General features: G+C 38.7%; 1 protein-coding gene across 2 annotated transcripts in view; it reads left to right on the top strand.

Moving 5' to 3' along the window:
• LOC149545092 (putative LRR receptor-like serine/threonine-protein kinase At1g53440) overlaps positions 1–23,805 on the top strand; it is a 180,407-nt gene that overhangs the window by 2,002 nt on the left and 154,600 nt on the right. For both annotated transcript variants that reach the window (XM_089795588.1, XM_089795587.1), the window contains exons 4-10: positions 315–386; positions 600–671; positions 841–912; positions 1,094–1,165; positions 1,514–1,585; positions 1,950–2,018; positions 2,137–2,205. In XM_089795588.1, the coding sequence (XP_089651714.1) occupies positions 315–386; positions 600–671; positions 841–912; positions 1,094–1,165; positions 1,514–1,585; positions 1,950–2,018; positions 2,137–2,205 (498 nt within the window). The remainder of the gene's footprint in view (positions 1–314; positions 387–599; positions 672–840; positions 913–1,093; positions 1,166–1,513; positions 1,586–1,949; positions 2,019–2,136; positions 2,206–23,805) is intronic.

Below are 23,805 nucleotides of genomic sequence, written 5' to 3'. Positions count from 1 at the left end.
TGATCTTTACCTCTTCAACACTCTTAGCATCCACATATGCAATGATTGACAAGTGAACCGATTAAACTTATGAGAGATGGGTTGTTGAAGGGAAGACATTGGTATCAAATAATCTGAGCAATTAATCCCCCAAAATGATATCCAAATAAATTGAGCTGTGAGAGTTTTACATGCACAACATCTTTAAAAATTCTCTGAAACTGTATGTGAATTTTCCTACTTCATCTCTTATAGCTTAGATTATTCCACTTAAGTCTTAGGGTTAGCACTTTAGATTATTCCTATGTAAGTACTGAGAATGGTGTTTCTGACAGTGTTCTTGCAAACAACTATCTAACCGGTCCAATTCCTTCACAATTGGGCTCCTTGAAGTCCTTAAAATTTCTGTAAGTACCCTTTGCCACAGTTTATTTGCTATACTCTTGATCTTAAATTCATTCTGATTTCTCTTCACATATATAGGATTATATTGCACAATGAAAGGCTTTTGAATGTTAAACTATCTGGGAAAAAATTTAGCTATGACCACCTCGGGAGAAAATTTCATTAGACTGGTGATGTCTGCTTGTAAAATTTGTAATTGAAATTTTGTACTACAGGGATCTTTCAAGAAATGTTTTGTCTGGTTCTATACCAAAGGAGCTTGGACATCTTGCAAATTTGGAGAAACTGTAACCATCTCTCTCTTTCTCTCTTTCAAATTGACATGCATGTATATGCACACTCACTTTGTTGCATTTGACAATGTGCATCTGATGCGCAGATCAGTATATGCTGTTTTCATCTCCAATTATAGTATGAAAGAACTTTTGATTGATCAATTTTCCTGTTGTTTTCTAGGGTTCTTCATTCCAACAATCTTTCTGGTAATCTTCCCCTAGAGATCGGAGACTTGAGAATGGTTCAGATAATGTATGTGTCTATCAACATTTTCCATGTATTCATTAACACTATTAATAATGTATGCCTGTTGTTTAATGCAGCATTGACATTGATGACTTATATATGTTTCTCTATCAGGAATCAGTGGCTCTAGACTAATGAAGTGAAATAGTTTTAGCTAACACCATTATTGCTGTCCTTACATTTACAGGCATATATCTTCTAACCGATTTATTGGACCGATACCTGGAACTTTTACCAATTTACAGAATCTGAGAGAATTGTGAGTAGCTATCAACAACTGTAAAAAATGTCCAAGTTAAAATATTATTAAAAACAAAGGTTCTCCACTGTCTAAAGAAGCATATTTTTCACGTTGGTTACAGTTGGGCATCTAGCAATGATTTGAATGGCACTATACCAAGTAATATTGGGAAAATGGTCAACCTTACAACATTGTGGGATAACTTTATCTATGAATTTTAAGCTGTTTTGAATGTATTTTCTATTCTTTATCTGAGGGTGATGATATCACATCAAATAATATAGACATAAAAATGTTATTTTTCTCATTTCTGTACAATCTACCATGTTAGGTGATAAATGGGTATGTGAAATGTTTCTGTTACAGGATACTTCAAGGAACTTCTTTGCAGGGACCAATTCCTTCAGAAATATCACGGTTAACTCATCTAGAAGATTTGTAAGTATTGTAATACTCTCATATCTTCTTTCTGTAAGACTTGTAAGTGTTTTACTGTGTCCCAAAAATTGAAAGCAAGATAAATGGTAATAAACATCAAGTTTTCAGGATCTTTTTGATTAAGTTGAAGAGCTTCAAGAAGAGATTGTGTTTTCAGTCTTTGCTTCAATGTTTCAGTTCACACTAAGTGATCCATCATCATAAGATAAATGGTATCAGTCTCCAATAAAGCCACATTTTCTGTGTAACCTCTCCTTTGTATTTGCACCTATAGATTCTCTTTCCATCTCATCTGTGCATCTGTATAACATATATATGTTGATTGGTAACTAAGCATTCAGTCATATTTATCATATATTAACAGGAGGATAAGTGATATAACACAAGGTGGGAATTTGGATTTCATACCAAATTTAAGAAACCTGAGGACACTGTAAGTAGAAGAACATCCTTGGTAACCTCTCTCTTATGAGGTATACATGCTTTTTTCAATGATTATTTGCTTGACTTTTACTGTTCTGAGTGACTTATTATAGCTAGGCATGTTGCAGAGTTCTGAGGAACAACAATATCACCGGAACTATTCCTGACATAAGCTTATTATCCAAGCTGAAAACTTTGTAAGAATTTCAATAATGCTTTTCTTACCTAGTCTGTGGTCCAGAGGAGTAGCGATAATTCATTTTTATTAGGTGTGATGTGATAAATAATATTTGTGCATTACATTCAAAATATTTAATTTGATTACTGGAAACTCTCTCTTTTTAGAATATAAAGAAAATCTACTACTGTAATAGATATTGAAGTTTTTTGAAGAAACAAATTAACTCAGGTTATTTTTAAACACTTAAATACATTCATTTTCATCTTTTAAAAGAAGCTATATTTCTGAACTAATAAATGTGGTGCATATTACTAGGGCTAAAGAAGGTGTTAAATCATTTGATTATATTTGTTTTGGTAAATCTTATCCGTCTGATTTCAGTTTTATTTAAGACCGAATTTGTATTGAAGACATGACTATTAAAACACCTTGAAGACTGGTATCATGTATATGCTCATCAATACTGTGCAGAGAATGGTCCTGTTACAAATAAGGGCGGTGGGGCTTTGATATTCCAACAGGTGTGACTCAGTGTGGAGTCACAATCCATTGGTGTCGCGACTTCCACGCTAGTCATGCCTTTTTGGGTCGTGACTCAAGTCACCCCAAAGTGAGATTAAAGCAGTCTCTCGATAAGAATGAAACCCGTCAGTTGCTTCAAAATAATATATTATAACTTTGCAATAATTTATATGGAAAATGATTTTATGAATATACAATTATATATAAAATTTAAATCATTGCGTACTTTTATATATATATATATATTTAATGAGAATTTTATCCAACTGAATTATAACATTAACACTCCCTCTTAATTAAGAAGGATAAACACATGAATAGACATTACACCAATGGAAATATTAGGAATGGAGAACTTTTAAGGGTATCTTTGATTAGAAGGTATCCACCATTTTGATATCGTTTATGATATCACAAGTCAATGCCTCCTGAATATCACGTCACATGATATTCCCCACATACCTATGACATATCTATACAAACACCTCATAGACTGTCAATGTAATGACATCTATTACTTAGTTGTTGATTTACAAGATATAATCTGTCATGATCTACATAGACATCATAAGATGTCCATTACAATAGAAGGCCATGGTCTGTTTAAGGAACTTAATCCACCATGCAAGTTATCACCTATCATGATCTACTTAGACATCATAAGATGTCCATCACAATAGAAGGCCATGGTCTGTTTAAGGAACCTAATCCACCATGCAAGTTATCATCTATCATGACCTACTTAGACATACTAAGATGTCCATCATAATAGAAAATTAAGTTATTGAAAGATCGTCACCTTCCAATAACTTTTACTAATACAAGTGATAATCATTTGGAAGTCAGTACTTCCTCATGATGTACACAAGGCCCATTTAGTCATGAAATAACATAAATATTTCCATTAGCACAATAAATAAATAAGTTGAGATTCTTTCTCAATAATTACAATTATATCAAATTTACCTTGAACGTTTCATCTTTATTTTGCAAGAGGCTTGGTGTGGATAGTAAAGAATCCTGAAACTGACTCTTAATCCATAATTTCACATTCTTATATCATTGAAGATTTCCATCCCTGTAATCAGTGCTTGAAATATATGTGGACTCACTTTCAGAAATGAGATTTCAATTGATAAATGAAGTCCTTTGTTTGTGTCATGTCCCCAATTTTCGGTGGCAGTCTGATTAATTAATTTGATTAACTTGGTTGTCCAAAATAATGAATATTTTATAAGGATGACTAATTAATCATTTTAATTAAATAAATAAATGATATTAAGTTAATTACTTATAAAGTTATCAAATAAATAAATATTAAAAGATAACTTTATATTTAATTAATTTAATAAAGTGACTTGGATTATAAAATATTTAATAAAGTCACTTAAGAGATAAGATCAAAAATGTTCTAGAAGTCTCTGGAGAAGATGGAGAGAAAAGAATAAATAGGCACCCCGGGGCTCCATTCGAATCAAGCAGTTGTTTTATTTCTCACTTGTTATCAGATTGTGATTCAATCACAGGTGCATTGTGGAACCTAGGGTTTCTGCAATTGTCACAACTGGCCATTGAGAACGATAACTCTCAATTGGTGCGCAATTTTGAGGGTGTGAAATATCATCTGAATTATTGCTGATTGGAGGTGACATTCAGTCATTTCATCAAGACGACTATCTGTGGCTTAAAGCCAATTCTTGTGGTTCTTGTATCACTATTTTTTGAAGGATACGATTCAGATCATCAGGACGGGCAGAATTGAGGATTTGTAGCGTTTTATTGGAGGCGAGTGTCCGTCATTCCATTGGGCTTCAGGAGGGGTTCAATTTGCTAGAAAGGGTTTCTATGTCACTTAGCTAGGCGATTATCGAGTTTGAGGAAGCAACCGAGTTTGAAGAATATCGAGGGATGACTCATGAACTTTCAAAGCGGTAATCACCATTAGCGGATTGGGAAGCATATCTCAACCACACCCCATAGTTACACACAACTCAAGGCACGGGGTTTAGTATTAGGCGGATCATATTAACTGGCCCACAATATCCTGCGGATTGCAAATAACAGTGATTCGTATCAATTCCGTGGCAAAAGACAATTATCATTCATGGTGAAGCGCTTCTTAGCGATACCAGGGGTCGGGTGTATTGTAAGATAGTAATCAACCGCTCACGATTCTCGGCAGACGTTCGTTGTTGACATCATGTGTCTTTATTCGGCGGTGTATTGCAATCATAAGTAAAGAATAGTATTTTGAATAATTTGATGCAGTATATCTCAAATAGTAAAGCTGTGCGAGAATCTCCTGACCAAGGTGGGATGATTATTACAAATTAACAAGCAGGCAAGTCTTACACAGTATCCATGGCGAATTTATGATCAGACCTTCCGACCCTCAACAAATTCTTTGATCGCAATTGGGCAATGCTATACCGTCCACGCGGGCTTAGATCAGAATCACTTAACAAAAGAATGAATGCACATCAGAGACCTGGCAGAGTATAAATTGTAGATCGGGTTGCTCGAACGTCTACATCGGCTAGTATTGGCTCCAACACGGGAGAAATTGCACACCGATTGGGCAGAAGAGTGGTAGCAAATTGGCGGCATCAGTTTCCAAATAGGGTATATATGATATGATGAACAATGATGGTTAGGTCTCCCGTGAGCAAGCCCTAAGAGCGGAAGCACTGAGCAAAGACTGTGATCAGTAGTTGACAGAATGCAAGAGACCAGTTTAAGTAATTAAAGACTCAATATTGATTCTCCTCTTTGTCAGGTTCACCTAATAAGTAAGATTATAGCATAATACATTTGTAAATTGTAAATCTTTGCAAGTTTAATTTAGCAACTAAAGTTGGCATCAAGAGTGTTAACAAATTGTCGTAGTTCAGTTGGTATAATTAAGTAGCTCTTTCAGACAAGATTATTACAGTAGTTCCGGACCTTGATTGCTAACTGTTTGACGAAATGACCGAACCCTTGAAGTATTGAGTTTTGGTGCTAAAAGAAACAATAATCCGTTGGGGATACTTCAGTTTGAAGTCTGATGGTCCATACACTTTTGCTAAACAAAGATGATGACGATCACTTCTTGTCCAAAACTCTTGATAGGAACTCATCTGTATATGTATGGCTACTGTGGAGAAGGTATTAATTCCAGACTTTGTGTTGCATAGTTTGAAAATATAAGACTCTTGGATAATGTTTCCCATGATCTCATTTCTTAAATTACTGATCACGGTCTTCTCACTGGCGCAAGCGATTCCAACTTATAATAATACTAATACTAGTATGGTTAAGAGATCATAGCTCACATGGATTTTTGCAAACCCATTTTTCTTAGAGAAGACCTGATCTACTCAAAGAATCAGCAACTCACCATTTATTGCTCACTTCAATTAGAGGTTATTGAATGCAAGACTACTAGTTTTGGAAATGAGGTTCTCATACCAACCGCAGAGTTTGCAAGTCGATTCACCAATGAAGCTGGGTTCCATTGTGTGTGACCTTTAATGTGCGGCAGTCGAGCCTTTTCAAATGGAAGATGCACGAGACCACTCACCAAGATGGTGGACAACAGGTTGAGTTACGCAAGCAAGTCACAAGGTTGGGGCATGGAGATATTCCATATTTGTATTTAAGTGCATGTGCATAGACTTTTGATGCACGCATAAAACTCACAAAGGCATTAGTTTTTTGTATCTTCTAATCACGAACTTTTGAATCTGATGCTTCCTTCCCTCCCTTCACTAGGCTCGTATTAAAGCTCTGATACCATGTTAAATCATTTGATTAGATTTGTTTTGGTAAATCTTATCTATCTAATTTCACTTATATTTAAGACTGACTTTGTATTGAAGACAAGAGTATTAAAACACCTTGAAGACTGGTATTATGTATGTGTTCGTCAATATTGTGCAAAGAATGGTCCTATTATAAATCTGGATGGTAGGAGTTTGATATTCCAACGGGTGTAATCCAACTTGTAGTTACTGTAATAACCCTACTTGGTTACAAACACTAATTTCTCTATTATTTAGTTGTTTGACATTTTGTCAAATGCTTGGCGCACAACTTTGTTTTGTAGTATAGGATGTATTCATTTCATTTTTGTCATTTACAGATAATTTGAAATACAATGATTAAAAATAACTCTTTAACAATATCTTACTCTTATTGCTCTCATATCAAAACCCTCTATTGTAAATACAATTCTTTATCCATTGAAAATATACTTGCAAAGTTTGAACCAATTGACTATAATCACCAGCTCTGGAAACTATAACAATTCATATAACAAATCCCTTGCAAATTCAATTGGACATTCAAACTATTAAATCTAAAGAACTTGATAATGACTTCCAAATGTAAGTTGTTACATGAAATGTCTTTCTCAAGCCTCTCAAGTATGCCACAAATGTGATTAAATATCCTTCTCAATGCAAATGTAAGTCTCTATTATTATTGCAATGGTAGTTGATGTGATGCCCCACTTTCTGCTATAAGTTTGAATGCTGTAACCTGCAACCATTTGTCAGTACAATACCATAAGTTGTATGTAAAACATATTATCAATGTTGGATTTAAGCAAATACTAATCTAAATACTATCTAAGCTACCAATCCTAATCCTTCAAGAGAGATCCTTTTTCCAATCACCTAACCCTCTGGTGAGAACTACTTCTCGATTAGATAATCATCATAGAAAGAGCTTCCCCTTTAGGCCTCTTTGGGATCTCCGGTAACACTACTTGGTAGAGATCCCACCTCTACCAAGTCTCTTATCTCTGACATATGCATATGTTTGACCACTACAATATATATTTAATATGAGTATATATTATAATGTTTAAATATATTTAATTTTTTAAATATATATATTAATGTGTGTGTGTGTATAATATTTCAAATAATGTCAGTCATTATCAATAAATAATAATCTTATAATTATAATAATCTCTTAACCAATCTATTTGCCATAAACATTGTTTCTGTGGATATCAAAGTGTTTATAGATTTATATTCTAGATATTTAAATTTCATTATTTGGGGGATGTTACAGTTGAAACGTTAAACACAAACTTCTAGATAAATATTGCAGCCCTCTTGTGTTGAACACATGCCCTTATAGGCAAATTCGTAGGCTCTAAGGACTGAATTGCAAGCTTCCAAGATTAGATTGCTGTCCTTCTGTAGTCCTTCAAACCAAATTGTAGGCCTTTTCCTCACTAATGTTGGCAACCTGGGGCATTAACTAACCCCATACAAAGAAACAAATGCTCAAAAAAATGTCACAGGTGTTGTCTTGCATTTTGTCTCCACAAAATGTAGGTAACAGTACAAAACTTTTCCAAGCTAGTTTCGTATTTCTCTAAGCTTATTTCATTATTTAATTGGTTTGTATTGATCAATCAAACGACGCCAATTGATATAATGAATCCTTTTACTAGAGGCTTTTGTCAAGTCTTTTTCGTTTTTCTTCTTGTCAAACCTATACTTGATTTTTGAGGCCTTCAACGTCCTTTTCTTTGTTTTTGAATATTTGTTTGTTGGTTTTTAGTCCTTTGGTTTTTCTCAAGTCATTTATTTTGGTTTTCCTTTCGATTTGGTATATCTTAGGGCTTAATCGGAGTTGTCAATCAAAAGATATGACTGTATATGCTATTTTAGTATGCTAGAAACACTAATTTAATGAAAACAAAAGCATTAGCATTAACTAAATCAACGTAACATATAAGATAGACAAAGAGAAGCCACTCAAATGAGAATGTGGGCCATTAAGGGGCTCTCTCAATGAGTTTGTTCTCTTGATTTGGAGATGAGTCTAATTTGAATATGGATGTAGGATGTGTGCTCAAGGTTCTCAAACTATGCTTCAATGGAGATGGAAAATGGCAAATTGGTAGCTTTGTGAGCTCTCAATTTGGCATTATAAGGGTATGGTTAAGGGCTTTGTTTCTCACACTAGCATTATAACTTTAGCTTAAAGGTTGTGATGAAATGGCTTGGGAGGGGATTCAATTTATAGGCTAAGGGCTTGAGGGTTTGAGGGCTAAGATGCAAGGATGGGGAAAAGCTCATGGAGGGCTTAGATTGCATGAGAGGAGAGCACATGGATTGTGCTTCCTTACAGCCAATCAGGGAGTGACACATGTTACAGGGTGAGTGGATGGAGGAAAGGGCAAGGATGAGTCAACAAAGGAGGCTCAAGGGATAATATCTTCATAAAGACCCTTCATAAATGGCTTGTAAGAGCAATGAATGGGCTTGTAAGAGTCTTCATGGCCTTTGTAAGAGCATTCATGGTTGGGTGGTTGGGATATTTTGGAGGGAGTTGAGATTGTTGACTTTGCTTGGCTTAGGAAAGTCTTAAGCTTGCTTAGGGAATGTGACAAGGTTGGGGGGGATTAGAGGTGATTTAGGATTAGATTAGGGATGTTAGAGATATGCAAGTGGATGACATTTAATGAGGGTGGGTGAATTAGTGGCTAAGCTTGGTTAGTATGGGTGGATGGGGTGGATTGGGCTAAAAAGGGGATTTAGAGAATAGGCTTAGGGTTAGGATAAATAAAGTTTATTTATCTCATAGGTTTGGTTTGAGGAGATATTTATTAAAACATTTTTAATAAATATGAGAATTAATATTTAACCTTAGTTAAATATTTTGAGTTGGGATTAAGGGTAGAAAATGATGGGATTAGCTTTTAATCGAAATTAAAGAAGGATTAGAAGATTTTGGAAGAGGTTAGTGGTCTTAAGGAAATTGGCCAAGTTTTGGGCAAAAAATAAATTAAATATTTATTTTGGGATTTTTAGTCAATTTATTAATTAAATAATTAATAAATAAGGAAAATAATGTTTAAATAAGATTTAAACATTTTTGGGAGGGATTCTTTAATTAAATATTTTTAATTAAGACAAAGGGATTTAATGGCATAAAAATAAATAAATAAATTAAATAAATAAATAATTAATAAATGATGATGTCATCAGAGACTTTTTCAGAAAATAAAAATACTTTATTTTCTAAAGAATTTTAGGTGTCTACATTTTGCCCCTCTTTGATGTGATGTCACAAGTGGCATGGCATCAAAGATAAGAAAATAAGATGCCCAAGCCTAGAGCAGAAGAGGAGAATGGATTGCGAGATGCCCCCTCAAGAAGGCGATGGGGAGAGAAAGCGAGGCTCGACGGCTTCTTGAAAAATACAAGAATTCGGGACAAGCAAGGAGGCTCAGATTGGCTAAGAGAAGGGGCTGAATTAGCTCAAACTCTCACTACGGGAGAATGATAAAGGGAGAATCAGAGGTACAAGAGGAAGCAAGCTTAAGACTTTAGGGAAGGTGGAGGAGGAAGAATCAGAGCGCTATAAAAAGGAATCTAGGATAGGGAGATGGATGAGGGGATTATAAAGCTGATGCAACAGGATTTCAAAGAGTCAGATTAGCGAAAGATGGGTTTCGGAGATCCTTAGGACTAGGATTGTGGATCTCGAAAGATGAGGCTTGGTGGATTGAGTGGATTGGTAGATCCCTAAGACTAGGATTGTGGATCCCTAAAGCTAAGAGTGATGATTGATTCAAAGAGATACTGATGCATAAGCTGGGGTAGGAGAGACAGATGCTGGATATGGATGGGGGATAATGGAGATGAAGGGATTCCATTAAAGCTTTTTTGAGCAGGGGGATACTTCAAAGAGAAGTACCACCATGTAGTTGAGCACTAGATTTGCTATAGGATTGTTGGTTAATTGCCAAGGTTACCAAGAACATCAAGGCCTTTTCACCAACTGTCCAGAGGACTAACGAACTGACTCAAAACAAACATGCAAGGATTGCCCCACATCACACATGAATCTCGGAAGAATCAGAGTGGAACCAACACTGGGTAATCCACAAGCAGAAAAAAAAAACAAACAAAAGACCTGATCAAGACCTTACGCTCAGATTGCCCCATTCCCAGCATACCATGATATGGAAGATCGTGGCAACCTTGAGGAGGGAACAAAAAGATTGCTTGGAAAAGATACTTCAAGACCCAAAAGGGAAGATTCCAAATCAAAAGAAAGCGAAAATCCAAAAGAAAACCGTTTGCCAACGAGATGGGTAGGACGAGGTACTAACGGACCAAGATCAGACATGAGGAAAGCTATATCCTACAAGGATCTATCGGAGAGCACCTAAGTTGATGGATCTGGATGAGTGATGCATCTGGCAAGCTGAACTAAGAGGATAACACTTGGGTGACAGATCTAGCTAAAGGATGCATTGGAATAGCTAACCAAGGGTTGTGCGATGTGTGCAAGATGCTGACCAAGGAGAAACTGACACGAAAGATGGATAGATACAATGGTACTAAGCTAAAGAGGATGTACAAGCTGATAGACTAAGATATGTTACAAATGTACAAGGTTGTTCATTGTTTTGGTTTTGTGAGATGGAAATGTTTGTGAAAGGTGGGATGTCTATAATAATTGATAGGCAGATGGTTTATGAAAAGCGTAAGTGAAAATGGGGTTCTTTGTGTGCATGTGATAGGATACAAGCTAGGATACAAGATTATTTACAAGCTGGAATATGGTACAAGCTTTGGACAAGATTCGAATATACAAGCTATGCTACAAGGGGGATACAAGATTTACAAGCTGGGGTACAAGATTTACAAGCTGAGGTACAAGATTTACAAGCTGTACAGGAGGTACTTACAAGCTTCATTAGATTTTGGATATTTGGTTGGAACACCAAAAGAACAAGCAGGTGTTTTATGGGATGGTGGGTGAATGGATGAGGGATAGGATAGTGATAGATAATGGATTAGTCTTAGTACACAAGGCGCCTGAATTACTAGGTTTTCACCAAGGTACCTATCCAAGGTGCTTGAATTGCCAAGTTTTCACCATTGGACGTTGATTTCTCTTTACTATTTTTTTTGTATTTTTCAAAAGCTAGGTATACCAAGGATCTTCAAGCATAGAACCTCTTGAGATGAATGATGTTAGTAGGATCATTCAAGAGTTCTCCCTCTGGTGTAAATAGCTGATAGGCTCAGGAGCCAAAGGAGGCAGTGACAACATAAGGACCAAGCCATGTAGGTTCAAACTTACCTTTCTTTTCTCAATCTGCTTGGACTTTCATGTTTTCTTTGAGGACCATGTCGCCCGGCTGAAAGTGTTGTGGAAGCACCTTCTTGTTGAAATTCCTTTTGAGACGAGTTTGATAGACTGTGAGATGATCATAGGCTTGTTGTCACTTCTCGTCTAAGAGATCTAGCGGGGTGAGCCGAGCTACTCTGTATTCTTCATCTGATATTTGCCCTTGCAAAGATATGTGCAAGGAGGGAAGTTCAACCTCTATGGATAATACCGCTTTGACACCATAGACTAGGGAGTATGGAGTTGTTCCTGTGGATGTACGGAAGGAGGTTCGATAGGCCCATAGGGCTGGATTTATTTGTAGGTGCCAATCGCGGCCGGAATCATTGACAACTTTCTTTAGGATTTTGAAGAGGGTTTTGTTAGTTGCCTCTACCTGGCCGTTACCTTGTGGGAAATATGGGCTAGAAATGCGGTGATGGATGCGGAGGGAAGTGCATAATTCTTCCATGTTGAGATTTTCAAAGTTACCTCCGTGGTCGGTGAAGATGGTGGATGGGATGCCGAAGCGGCAAACAATGTGGTACAAGATGAACTTGGAGACTTGAACTCCTGTAGCTGAGACTAGGGGGACTGCTTCCACCCATTTAGTGAAATAGTCTGTAGCTGTTATTATCATGTCCCCAATTTTCGGTGGCAGTCTGATTAATTAATTTGATTAACTTGGTTGTCCAAAATAATGAATATTTTATGAGGACGACTAATTAATCATTTTAATTAAATAAATAAGTGATATTAAGTTAATTATTTATAAAGTTATCAAATAAATAAATATTAAAAGGTAACTTTATATTTAATTAATTTAATAAAGTGACTTGGATTATAAAAATATTTAATAAATTCACTTAAGAGATAAAATAAAAAATGTTCTAGAAGTCTCTGGAGACGGTGGAGAGAAAAGAATAAATAGGCACCCGGGGGCTCCATTCGAATCAGGCAGTTGTTTATCTCTCTTTTGATTTCAGATTGTGATTCAATCACAAGTGCATTGTGGAACCTAGGGTTTTTCACAATTGTCACAGTGGGCCATTGAGAACGATAACTCTCAATAGGTACGCAATTTTGAGGGTGTGAAATATCATCTGAATAATTGCAGATTGGAGGTGACATTCAGTCATTTCATTAGGGTGGTTATTGGTGGCTTAAGGCCAACTTCATGGTTTTTGCATCACTATTCAATTAAGGATCAGCAAGGAAAGGGTTAGTCAACATTTCACAAATTATCACGGAGTTGAGGAGGATTCGGAAGGAATTAACCACAAATCAGGGATTTGATTTAGAAGGGGTTCGATTTGTTGATGAGAGAGGAAGGGTTTCTATATCACTTAACTAAGCAAAATTCGAGTGGATGATTCAGAATCATGATATGCGAAATCTGGAATCTGGGCCAGTCATGGTAGAAGGTTATGCGGCTTGAATGAATTGGCAGTTTCTTTAGAAACTTATCTAGCTCAGTCTTGGAACCCATTCACGTCAAACATCCAAGGGCAGATAGCACATTTCCCGTCAAGCACTCTTCATACTGATTACACAATGCGCTCGGCTTCCGCTCCAATATTCGTGAATTCGGTAGCGAGATTTCATATACTTGGATTCGGTAGCGGTAACTATAACATCTGGGCGTCCATGAAATATTACTGATTAAATCGCAATCAATTTCGGTTCGAATTCGTGTCTTGCGGGCCCAGTAGTGAAGGGCAGGGCCGCATTCACCAGACAGTATTACAGACATCTTCCAATATCAAGCTGATGGCGGGAATAAATTCACCAATTTAGGTGCCGTTAACAGCAAGATTATCATAGCAATCTGAACCGTAGTATCAATGACGAGTCCATGATCAGTGCCGGCATCATCGCTTGGCGGAAGTTTGAAGCAGGGCACGAGATATAGTCTGGGTGCATCATCACAGGTCGCGATAATAATCACCTACAGCATGTCACGGATCTAACTTTGGTTCCAACCATAATAACACGGGTTACAGTGATGAGAGACGTTTTTTTGGTTTTCCCTTCATCCGGTGGGTTCAACGTCCAACAGCGCGGGCTCCTTAGTGAGTAGTGATCGGTTCCAATCACACTTCAGGTATCAACAAATATGGTGACCGGGCAGAAAAAGTAATGAATCATTCAACAGCTGGAGAAACTCTACGACAGATTGAGAGACGGCACCACATTTCTGTGACGGCTTTGAATCAATTCTGCATTATCCGATTATCAGACAGGGGAAATGCAAGACCAGTCTTAGCAATTGAAGACACAATATTGATTTTCCTCTTTACCAGGTTCACTTAATTAATAAGATTATAGCATAGTACATTTGCAATGGTAAATCTTTGCAAGTTTTATTTGGCATTAAAGTGTTTGACAAATTGTCGTAGCTCAGTTTCGGTGTAATTTTAGTAGTTCTTCAAGACAGGACCATTTAGTAGTATTAGAGCTTGTTTGCTAATTGATTGACGAAATGTCAAACCCTTGAGAAGGAAGATTTTTGTTTCAAAAGAAGTTATAACCTGCAGGGTTATTTCAGTGGTATCGGAGCGGTTTTCTTGCCATCCTGTGGGGTGAGAACCGAATTACATGAGTGATCAGTACTCTACTTCAACCAAGATGGACAGGTACAACACAAAATCTTCAAGGACACAATCCTGGACATTTGATAGACACAGTATTCAGAGTCGAAGTTGTGGAAAGGAGGGCTATTCAGACATTCAGAATGAACTCAGGAAAATAAGGCATAACTTGTCTGAACTGCTGGTCAAGCACCACCGTATAAATGACAGGTTGTCCGATCCAGCTAAAGTGGATAAGTCAACTGGATTTCGATTTGGCCAATCTTCTCGCAAAGCACTGATTGATACAGTGAGGGGTGTTACCAGGAACCTTAATGAGGAGTTCGAGAAACAAGTGTGCAATCAGTCAGAGGTTTCAGTTCAGCCATAGGAAGAAGTGTTGAAGGATATTACGTTGATGGATAGTAACTGTCAACTTGGTACTCAAGTTGAGATAGTAGTATACAGGCTGCAAAAGGGTGATGTCTCAGGTACTTAGGGTGGATTGGTTCCAACAGGCAGTGACTACAGTGTAGAGGGTTCAGATGAGGATGTCGTTGTGCATGATGGTGAGATACCTGGTAGGGATGAGCAGACATTGACCATTCATGACTTTGCTGAGAGAGAGTACCAGGCACAGTTAGATGCTTTGTCACATGAGGATGGTAGTACTTCACATGATTTGTCCAGCCAGCTGAAGGTGAGTGAAGATGGTATTGTAGCTTCATTATCTCATCATGACAAGATGCGAGACATGTTAGAAGATCACATTCAGATGATTCAGTTATAGAGAAGACGTAAGGAAGTTCAGGCAAAGTCCTCCTATGTTGACTTACAAACGATTAGAGAAGGGATGGGAACGATGAAGTTGAATTATTTACATCTTCTATCAGATCGTGACCATCTTCTTAGACTGGTCAGAACTTATTCAGATGCCTTGAGAAGGAAGGAGGGAGTTGACAAGTTTCCTTGCAAGCTTAAAGATACTCAAGTTTCTCGGGTAAATATTCCCTTGGCATTACAGGACGGGAAGAGACATGGGCATGAGCATGACATGGAGCTAAGCTTAGTTTCATCTTGCACGCCTAACACTCAGCTTTCTACATTTGACGGATCATATGTGGTTGCTGATAATGATACGAGTTCATTTTGCATTCACATCCAGGATACAAGGACAATGTCAGACAAATATGAGGAGTTAGCTGGTATTGGTCACATTATTCAGGTAAGGAGTTTGCTTGAGTCACCTGCTGTTTCTTGTTTACAAATATGGACTCAAGAATGTTTCAGCAGCGTTAGGGATTCAATTGACTGGAGAACACTTAATGGTAGCAGTGATTGTTTAAATACTATAATGGACTGGATTAGCAGAATACCCGGTGTTGTCTTTCCTTGTGCCAGCAGCTTGACCGATGTTGGTATTAGCCTTTATATTAGCCTTTATACACCGTTGTTGGGTTTGGTTTGTATATTCAGACGACGATTCTTGCTGAAAGGTGTTGAAGATTTTTCATATTTGGCAGTGTGTACAGATGAGTCCCAGGATCGTTTTGGCCTTGATGATATCCAGGAGGATGAAGTGGATAGTTTTGAAGATTCAGCTTCCTTGACAAATTCTTTGGGTATAGGGGAGTTAGACAGTAGTACTACAGATTGTGACACTCTGGATGTGGATATGAGTTTTGGAGATGATTCGCGAGATATGGATGATAATATTAAGGATACTCCTCTAGACAGAGCTCCAGAAGAGGCTTGTAGGAGACAGTTTAGCCAGAGCCATCATGTGACTAGCCAGTTGAAAGTTAGTGAGCAAGACATTGCTATCGCTTGTAAACATTATGATACTGCTCGACAATTGTTGGCTGTTACTGGTTGGGGTACTTCTATGATAGATGAGACCAGCGGTGGTTACCTTTCTTTGGTAGAGATTCATGCCTTGCGTGAAGCTATACGAATTTTGAAGCAGGATTACTTACGATTGGTAGCCGACCGCGATCATCTGGTTGAGTGGGGAAGTACAGCTTATGAGGCACTCTTGGATCGTGAAGAAGAGGTGAGTGAGCTTTCCCAGGAGCTCATAGCGACTACTGAGGTTTTAGAGGATACACAGCGAGATCTACAGAAGTCGCAGTTTCAGTTAAAAGAGGTGACTGTGGAGTTGGAGCAATTGCAGTCGAAACCAGCCCCAGACCCAGTTCATTTGACTAATGAGGTTGTTGGGGGTGAGTACACTCCTACAGTTGCTACTGAGGAGCATATTGTTGGGATTGACACATATATTCAGGATTTGGTAGTTGCTGGTCCTAATGAGTTTGGGATACTAGTAGAGTCAAGACTTCAGATTGATTCTTCTTCGATAGATGACCGTGTGGTACAGTTGGGTATGCCACCTTCACAGGAGGATCAGTTGTGGTGTGCAGGGAAGTATATTGATGCTTCCTCGTATAATTTTTACTGCACTGAACCGTTCATGGAGTATTTGCTGGATAGTGCATGTGTTCATTTGGACTCGCATAAAGTGACAGAAGGTGTTCTCATCCAAGATACTAGTGTTATTTGTAGATTGGTTGAGAAGATTATAATGGTCCTCTCTACTATGCTACCTCATAGGGATCTCGAGGAGAGGTTTGTTGAGAAAAGTGCACAGGATGCTAATCAGCTTACAGCTACTCGGAGTCTGAAATTGGAGTCATCTATTGATTCTCAGTTCAGCGATGGAGAGCCAGTAGCAGAATTTGGAGGTTCTTACCAGCTTTATACGGTAGGGTACGCTCATCATTTTTCTTTTGACACAGAGATAGAAGATTTTATTTCACGCAGATGTAGATTGGCTCCAGTTTCTTACCATCCATTATGGGATAGATTGGCACCATCTTTTGAAAATAAAATTGGTAGTAGCAAGTTACTCAGCCTGCAGCATCGACACACCCGGAGCAGTTTTTCAGAGATTGGATTTGATGGCAGTGATTCAGGTACCTATGGCTGTTGTCATATCTGCAGTGCAATTGGGTGCAGGTGTTATTTTGACAGGGGCTTGAGTTTTGATAGAGTTGATGTTCTAGTTGGCTTGAGTTCCGCAGAATGGTTTCTTCTACCGACATCTACAGTTGGTTTTCAGATAATTTCATCAGAGTTGTCAAGTTGTTTGGTATTGAGTACAGTTTCTCAGTTGTTGATATTGATGATTTCTCCATGGGAGTATGGTGAGGATTGGGATGATACACAGATTTACATTTGGGATCCAGGCAGACTGATTGGTTCATGGTTCAACCATTGCTTGGGGACAAGCAATTTCAGGAAGGGCGGACTGTCATGTCCCCAATTTTCGGTGGCAGTCTGATTAATTAATTTGATTAACTTGGTTGTCCAAAATAATGAATATTTTATGAGGACGACTAATTAATCATTTTAATTAAATAAATAAGTGATATTAAGTTAATTATTTATAAAGTTATCAAATAAATAAAAATTAAAAGGTAACTTTATATTTAATTAATTTAATAAAGTGACTTGGATTATAAAAATATTTAATAAAGTTACTTAATGGATAAAATCAAAAATGTTCTAGAAGTCTCTGGAGAAGGTGGAGAGAAAAGAATAAATAGGCACCCCGGGGCTCCATTCGAATCAGGCAGTTGTTTATCTCTCTTTTGATTTCAGATTGTGATTCAATCACAAGTGCATTGTGGAACCTAGGGTTTTTCACAATTGTCACAGTTGGCCATTGAGAACGATAACTCTCAATAGGTACGCAATTTTGAGGGTGTGAAATATCATCTGAATAATTGCAGATTGGAGGTGACATTCAGTCATTTCATCAGGGCGATTATTGGTGGCTCAAGGCCAGCTTCATGGTTTTTGCATCACTATTCAATTAAGGATCAGCAAGGAAAGGGTTAGTCAACATTTCACAAATTATCACAGAGTTGAGGAGGATTCGGAAGGAATTAACCACAAATCAGGGATTTGATTTAGAAGGGGTTCGATTTGTTGATGAGAGAGGAAGGGTTTCTATATCACTTAACTAAGCAAAATTCGAGTGGATGATTCAGAATCATGATATGCGAAATTTGGAATCTGGGCCAGTCATGGTAGAAGGTTATGCGGCTTGAATGAATTGGCAGTTTCTTTAGAAACTTATCTAGCTCAGTCTTGGAACCCATTCACGTCAAACATCCAAGGGCAGATAGCACATTTCCCGTCAAGCACTCTTCATACTGATTACACAATGCGCTCGGCTTCCGCTCCAATATTCGTGAATTCGGTAGCGAGATTTCATATACTTGGATTCGGTAGCGGTAACTATAACATCTGGGCGTCCATGAAATATTACTGATTAAATCGCAATCAATTTCGGTTCGAATTTGTGTCTTGCGGGCCCAGTAGTGAAGGGCAAGGCCGCATTCGCCAGACAGTATTACAGACATCTTCCAATATCAAGCCGATGGCGGGAATAAATTCACCAATTTAGGTGCCATTAACAGCAAGATTATCATAGCAATCTGAACCGCAGTATCAATGACGAGTCCATGATCAGTGCCGGCATCATCGCTTGGCGGAAGTTTGAAGCAGGGCACGAGATACAGTCTGGGTGCATCATCACAGGTCGCGATAATAATCACCTACAGCATGTCACGGATCTAACTTTGGTTCCAACCATAATAACACGGGTTACAGTGATGAGAGACGTTTTTTTGGTTTTCCCTTCATTTGGTGGGTTCAACGTCCAATAGCGCGGGCTCCTTAGTGAGTAGTGATCGGTTCCAATCACACTTCAGGTATCAACAAATATGGTGACCGGGCAGAAAAAGTAATGAATCATTCAACAGCTGGAGAAACTCTATGACAGATTGAGAGACGGCACCACATTTCTGTGATGGCTTTGAATCAATTCTGCATTATCTGATTATCAGACAGGGGAAATGCAAGACCAGTCTTAGCAATTGAAGACACAATATTGATTTTCCTCTTTACCAGGTTCACTTAATTAATAAGATTATAGCATAGTACATTTGCAATGGTAAATCTTTGTAAGTTTTATTTGGCATTAAAGTGTTTGACAAATTGTTGTAGCTCAATTTCGGTGTAATTTTAGTAGTTCTTCAAGACAGGACCATTTAGTAGTATTAGAGCTTGTTTGCTAATTGATTGACGAAATGTCGAACTCTTGAGAAGGAAGATTTTTGTTTCAAAAGAAGTTATAACCTGCAGGGTTATTTCAGTGGTATCAGAGCGGTTTTCTTGCCATCCTGTGGGGTGAGAACCGAATTACATGAGTGATCAGTACTCTACTTCAACCAAGATGGACAGGTACAACACAAAATCTTCAAGGACACAATCCTGGACATTTGGTAGACATAGTATTCAGAGTCGAAGTTGTGGAAAGGAGGGCTATTCAGACATTCAGAATGAACTCAGGAAAATAAGGCATAACTTGTCTGAACTGCTGGTCAAGCACCACCATATAAATGACAGGCTGTCCGATCCAGCTAAAGTGGATAAGTCAACTGGATTCCGATTTGGCCAATCTTCTCGCAAAGCACTGATTGATACAGTGAGGGATGTTACCAGGAACCTTAATGAGGAGTTCGAGAAACAAGTGTGCAATCAGTCAGAGGTTTTAGTTCAGCCACAGGAAGAAGTGGTGAAGGATATTACGTTGATGGATAGTAACTGTCAACTTGGTACTCAAGTTGAGACAGTAGTATACAGGCTGCAAAAGGGTGATGTCTCAGGTACTTAGGGTGGATTGGTTCCAACAGGCAGTGACTACAGTGTAGAGGGTTCAGATGAGGATGTCATTGTGCATGATGGTGAGATACCTGGTAGGGATGAGCAGACATTGCGCATTCATGACTTTGCTGAGAGAGAGTACCAGGCACAGTTAGATGCTTAGTCACATGAGGATGGTAGTACTTCACATGATTTGTCCAGCCAGCTGAAGGTGAGTGAAGATGGTATTGTAGCTTCTTGGGGAATTTCTAAGAGCGAGCTGATAGTAGCCATAGCGTCTGCTGCTTTGTTCTGCATTCGAGGCACTTGTGTAAATTGAAGCTTTGTAAAATGTTGGGTTAGCTGATCAACTAGCTCTTTGTAGGGTAATAGCTTTTCATCTTTGGTTTGATATTCATTTAGGGCTTGCTTGATGATGAGGTGAGAATCGCCAAAGATTTGTAACTTAGTGATGTTCCATTCTGCAGCTACCTTTAATCCTGCTATGAGGGCCTCATATTCAGCTATATTGTTGGTGCTAGGGAATTGTAGCTTGAAGGCTTTTGGAATGTAATCTCCTTGAGGTGTGACCAACAATATTCTTGCCTCTAATCCATGAGATGTGTATGAGCCATCAAAATAAAGTTTCCATGGGGTTGTTCTTCAATTAGACAGATATGCTCATCTGGAAATTCTGTGATCAAAGGATATGTATCTATTAGAGGTGCATCAACTAGGTGATTTGCTATAGCTTGCCCTTTGATTGCCTTTCGGTCCATATACTGGATGTCAAATTCGCTAAGGAGCATAACCCATTTGGCCAAGCGGCCTGTAAGTGCTGTTCTGGAGAGCATATACTTGAGAGGGTCGATCTTGGAGACTAGTTGGATGGTATGACTTAGCATGTAGTGGCGAAGCTTTTGAGTTGAGAAAACAACTGCCAAACAAGCTTTTTCCATAGAAGTATAATTGAGTTCATAACCAACTAGGGTTCTACTGATTTAATAGATGGCTCTTTCTCTGCTGTAGTCATCGAGCTGTGCTAGAAGTGCCCCTAGAGCAGTAGGTGTTGCTGATATGTACAAGATGAAGGGACGACCAGGAACTGGTGGAACCAAGATAGGGGGATTGGTGAGATACTGCTTGAGATGATCGAAGCTACGTTGACATAAAGGATCCCACTTGAAGTTTTCATCCTTCTTCAGTAAATTTGCAAATGGCGTACACTTATCTGCAAGCTGGGAGATGAAGCGCCGAACAGATTGAAGCTTTCCCTGAAGAGTGCGAAGCTGTCGCAGTGTTTGGGGAGGAGGCATGTCTAAGATAGCCTTGACCTTCTTGGGGTCGATCTCTATACCTCGTTTAGAAACTATAAAGCCTAGAAGCTTGCCAGATGTGACCCCAAAGACACATTTCTTGGGATTCAGCATGAGATGATATTTGGCTAACCTATCAAAGACTTTCTCCAGGTCAACAAGATGATCCATGAAGGTGTGAGATTTAACCAAGATATCATCCACATAATCCTCCAAAATGCTATGGATAAGATCATGGAAAATGGCTGTCATAGCTCTTTGATAGGTAGCCCCAGCATTCTTTAGGCCAAAAGGCATCATGTTGTAACAAAAAGTTCCCCAAGGGGTAGTGAATGCTGTCTTATGCTGATCCTCTTCTGCAATCTTGATTTGATTATACCCAGAAAATCCATCCATGAGAGACAAAATTTCATGTTCATCTGTAAGATCTACAATCATATCTATGTTGGGCAAGGGAAAATCATCTTTTGGACAAGCTTTGTTAAGATCTCTGAAATCAGTGCAGATTCTGATGTCACTGGAAGATTTAGTGACGGGGACCATGTTGGAGATCCACTCTGAGTAGTCGATAGGTCGGCTAACCTTAGCAGCTAACATTCTTTCTAATTCAGCTTTGACCAGTAATGCCACCTTGGGGTGCATTTTTCTAAGCTTTTGTCTGACGGGCTTGATCTTTGGATCGATTGCAAGATGATGAACTACAAGCTTTGGATAAAGTCCTGACATGTCCTGATATGACCATGCAAATCGGCCAATGTTCTCTCTTAAGACCTCAAAGAGGGGGTCAGCTTGGTCTTGTGATAGGGATGCAACAATGTGACTGAGTCTGGGGATCTCTAAAGAACCGATGTTGACTTCTCTAGTATCCTCAATTAGAATAGAAGACACCTCTGGTCGATTATCTTGAGGAGGTAATGCTAAATCCTCATGTTTTGCTTGTGACTCTGGATTTTCTTGCTGAGGGGCTCTCTTCGCTGCCTTAGCTAGTCTCGGATTCACCTTAGTTCCAGTTTTGGGTGTATCGGAACTAGGTTGGGGATTTTCTCCAAAATACCCCTTGGGATCTAGCTTATAGATATAGGCAGAATCTGGCTTTGTTTGCTTGTGAGGAGTTTCAGCTCCCATGAATCTCAGAAGCACTTCCTCTGATGTGAACTCATCAATATGTATGACGCTTGGTTGGTCCCAATCTATGAGTTGTGGATGGGCGAGTGGTAGGTCAATGAAATGGATGGATAGTTCTTGGAGAACAGAGTCTCCGAGGAAGATTTTGTCTGGGATATCGTCGTAGGCTCTCTTTTCAACTTCCTCAGGAATGTCTTCGATTTCAACAAGGTCGCGGTGAATGTTCGAAAAAGCATGACCGTTCGTATTGGTGCCCCCAGTTGTGGGTATGCCAAAGCTAAGACCTGACTTCGATTCCCACTTGTGTGCGTCGATGGGGCACTGCATGCCTCTTTCTTCTGGTCCTAGACCACCACCTTGATAGTTCCATTTGTCAGTGATGAGCTTATGTTCTTGGGGATACTTCTGGCTGAAGTGATCAAGGCGTGCTTGATTTCTTGGAGGTGCATCCTTATGTAACCAATTGTTGATATTTGGAGTGAGCTCCTAATGAAGAGGGATTTTCGAGGATACAAAGTTTGTTGGGCCAAACTGTTTGTATCAAGGAGGTGGAATCTCCTTAGCTTGGTGATATGTCGATCGTCTATGGGCATGTGGATCAAGTGGGAGTGCCCCGACAGCAAATGCATCTGACAGACTATACTCACCACAACCTTTGTTATTGATCTTCACGGTAGACAGGGTGGAGGCGAGGATGGTTTCTGGGTCATTACATGTGTGGAATGAGCTGGCGATGGATGTGCTGATATCAATTCCAGGGCAATGGTTTGTATATGAAGCTTCAACCGCATTGCAGTAAGCAAAGGGTTCTAGATCGGCATGGATGGTTACCTCAGTGCCTTGATGCGGAAATTTGACGCACTAATGGTAAGTGGATGGAACGGCTTTCATGGCATGAATCCATGGGCGACCGAGGAGGATGTTGAATGGTAGGTTTAGATCAATAACATGGCAGAGTGTTTCTTGGATGACTGGCTCAACCTTGATTGGCAGCAAAATAGTTCCTTCTGTGGTTCTTTCCAATTTGTCATAAGCTTTGATGGTGATAACCTCATTGATGATATCTGCCTCAGTATACCCAGCTTGTTTTATGAATTTTAGGGTGCAAATATTCAAGGCTGATCCATTATCTATCATTACTCTTTTTACGGCAAAATTGGATACCATGATGGCTATGCAAAGCGGAAGGGTGTGATCTGGCTCGACCATGGGTATGTCGGTGGGTTTGAATGATAGGGCACA

Source organism: Cupressus sempervirens, chromosome 8, assembly GCF_028749045.1.
Source record: "Cupressus sempervirens isolate cs-2001-9-10 chromosome 8, ASM2874904v1, whole genome shotgun sequence".
Classification (NCBI taxonomy): Eukaryota; Viridiplantae; Streptophyta; class Pinopsida; order Cupressales; family Cupressaceae; genus Cupressus; species Cupressus sempervirens.
Note: the sequence above shows the minus strand (reverse complement) of the source record. Positions and strands in the feature narration are given on the sequence as shown.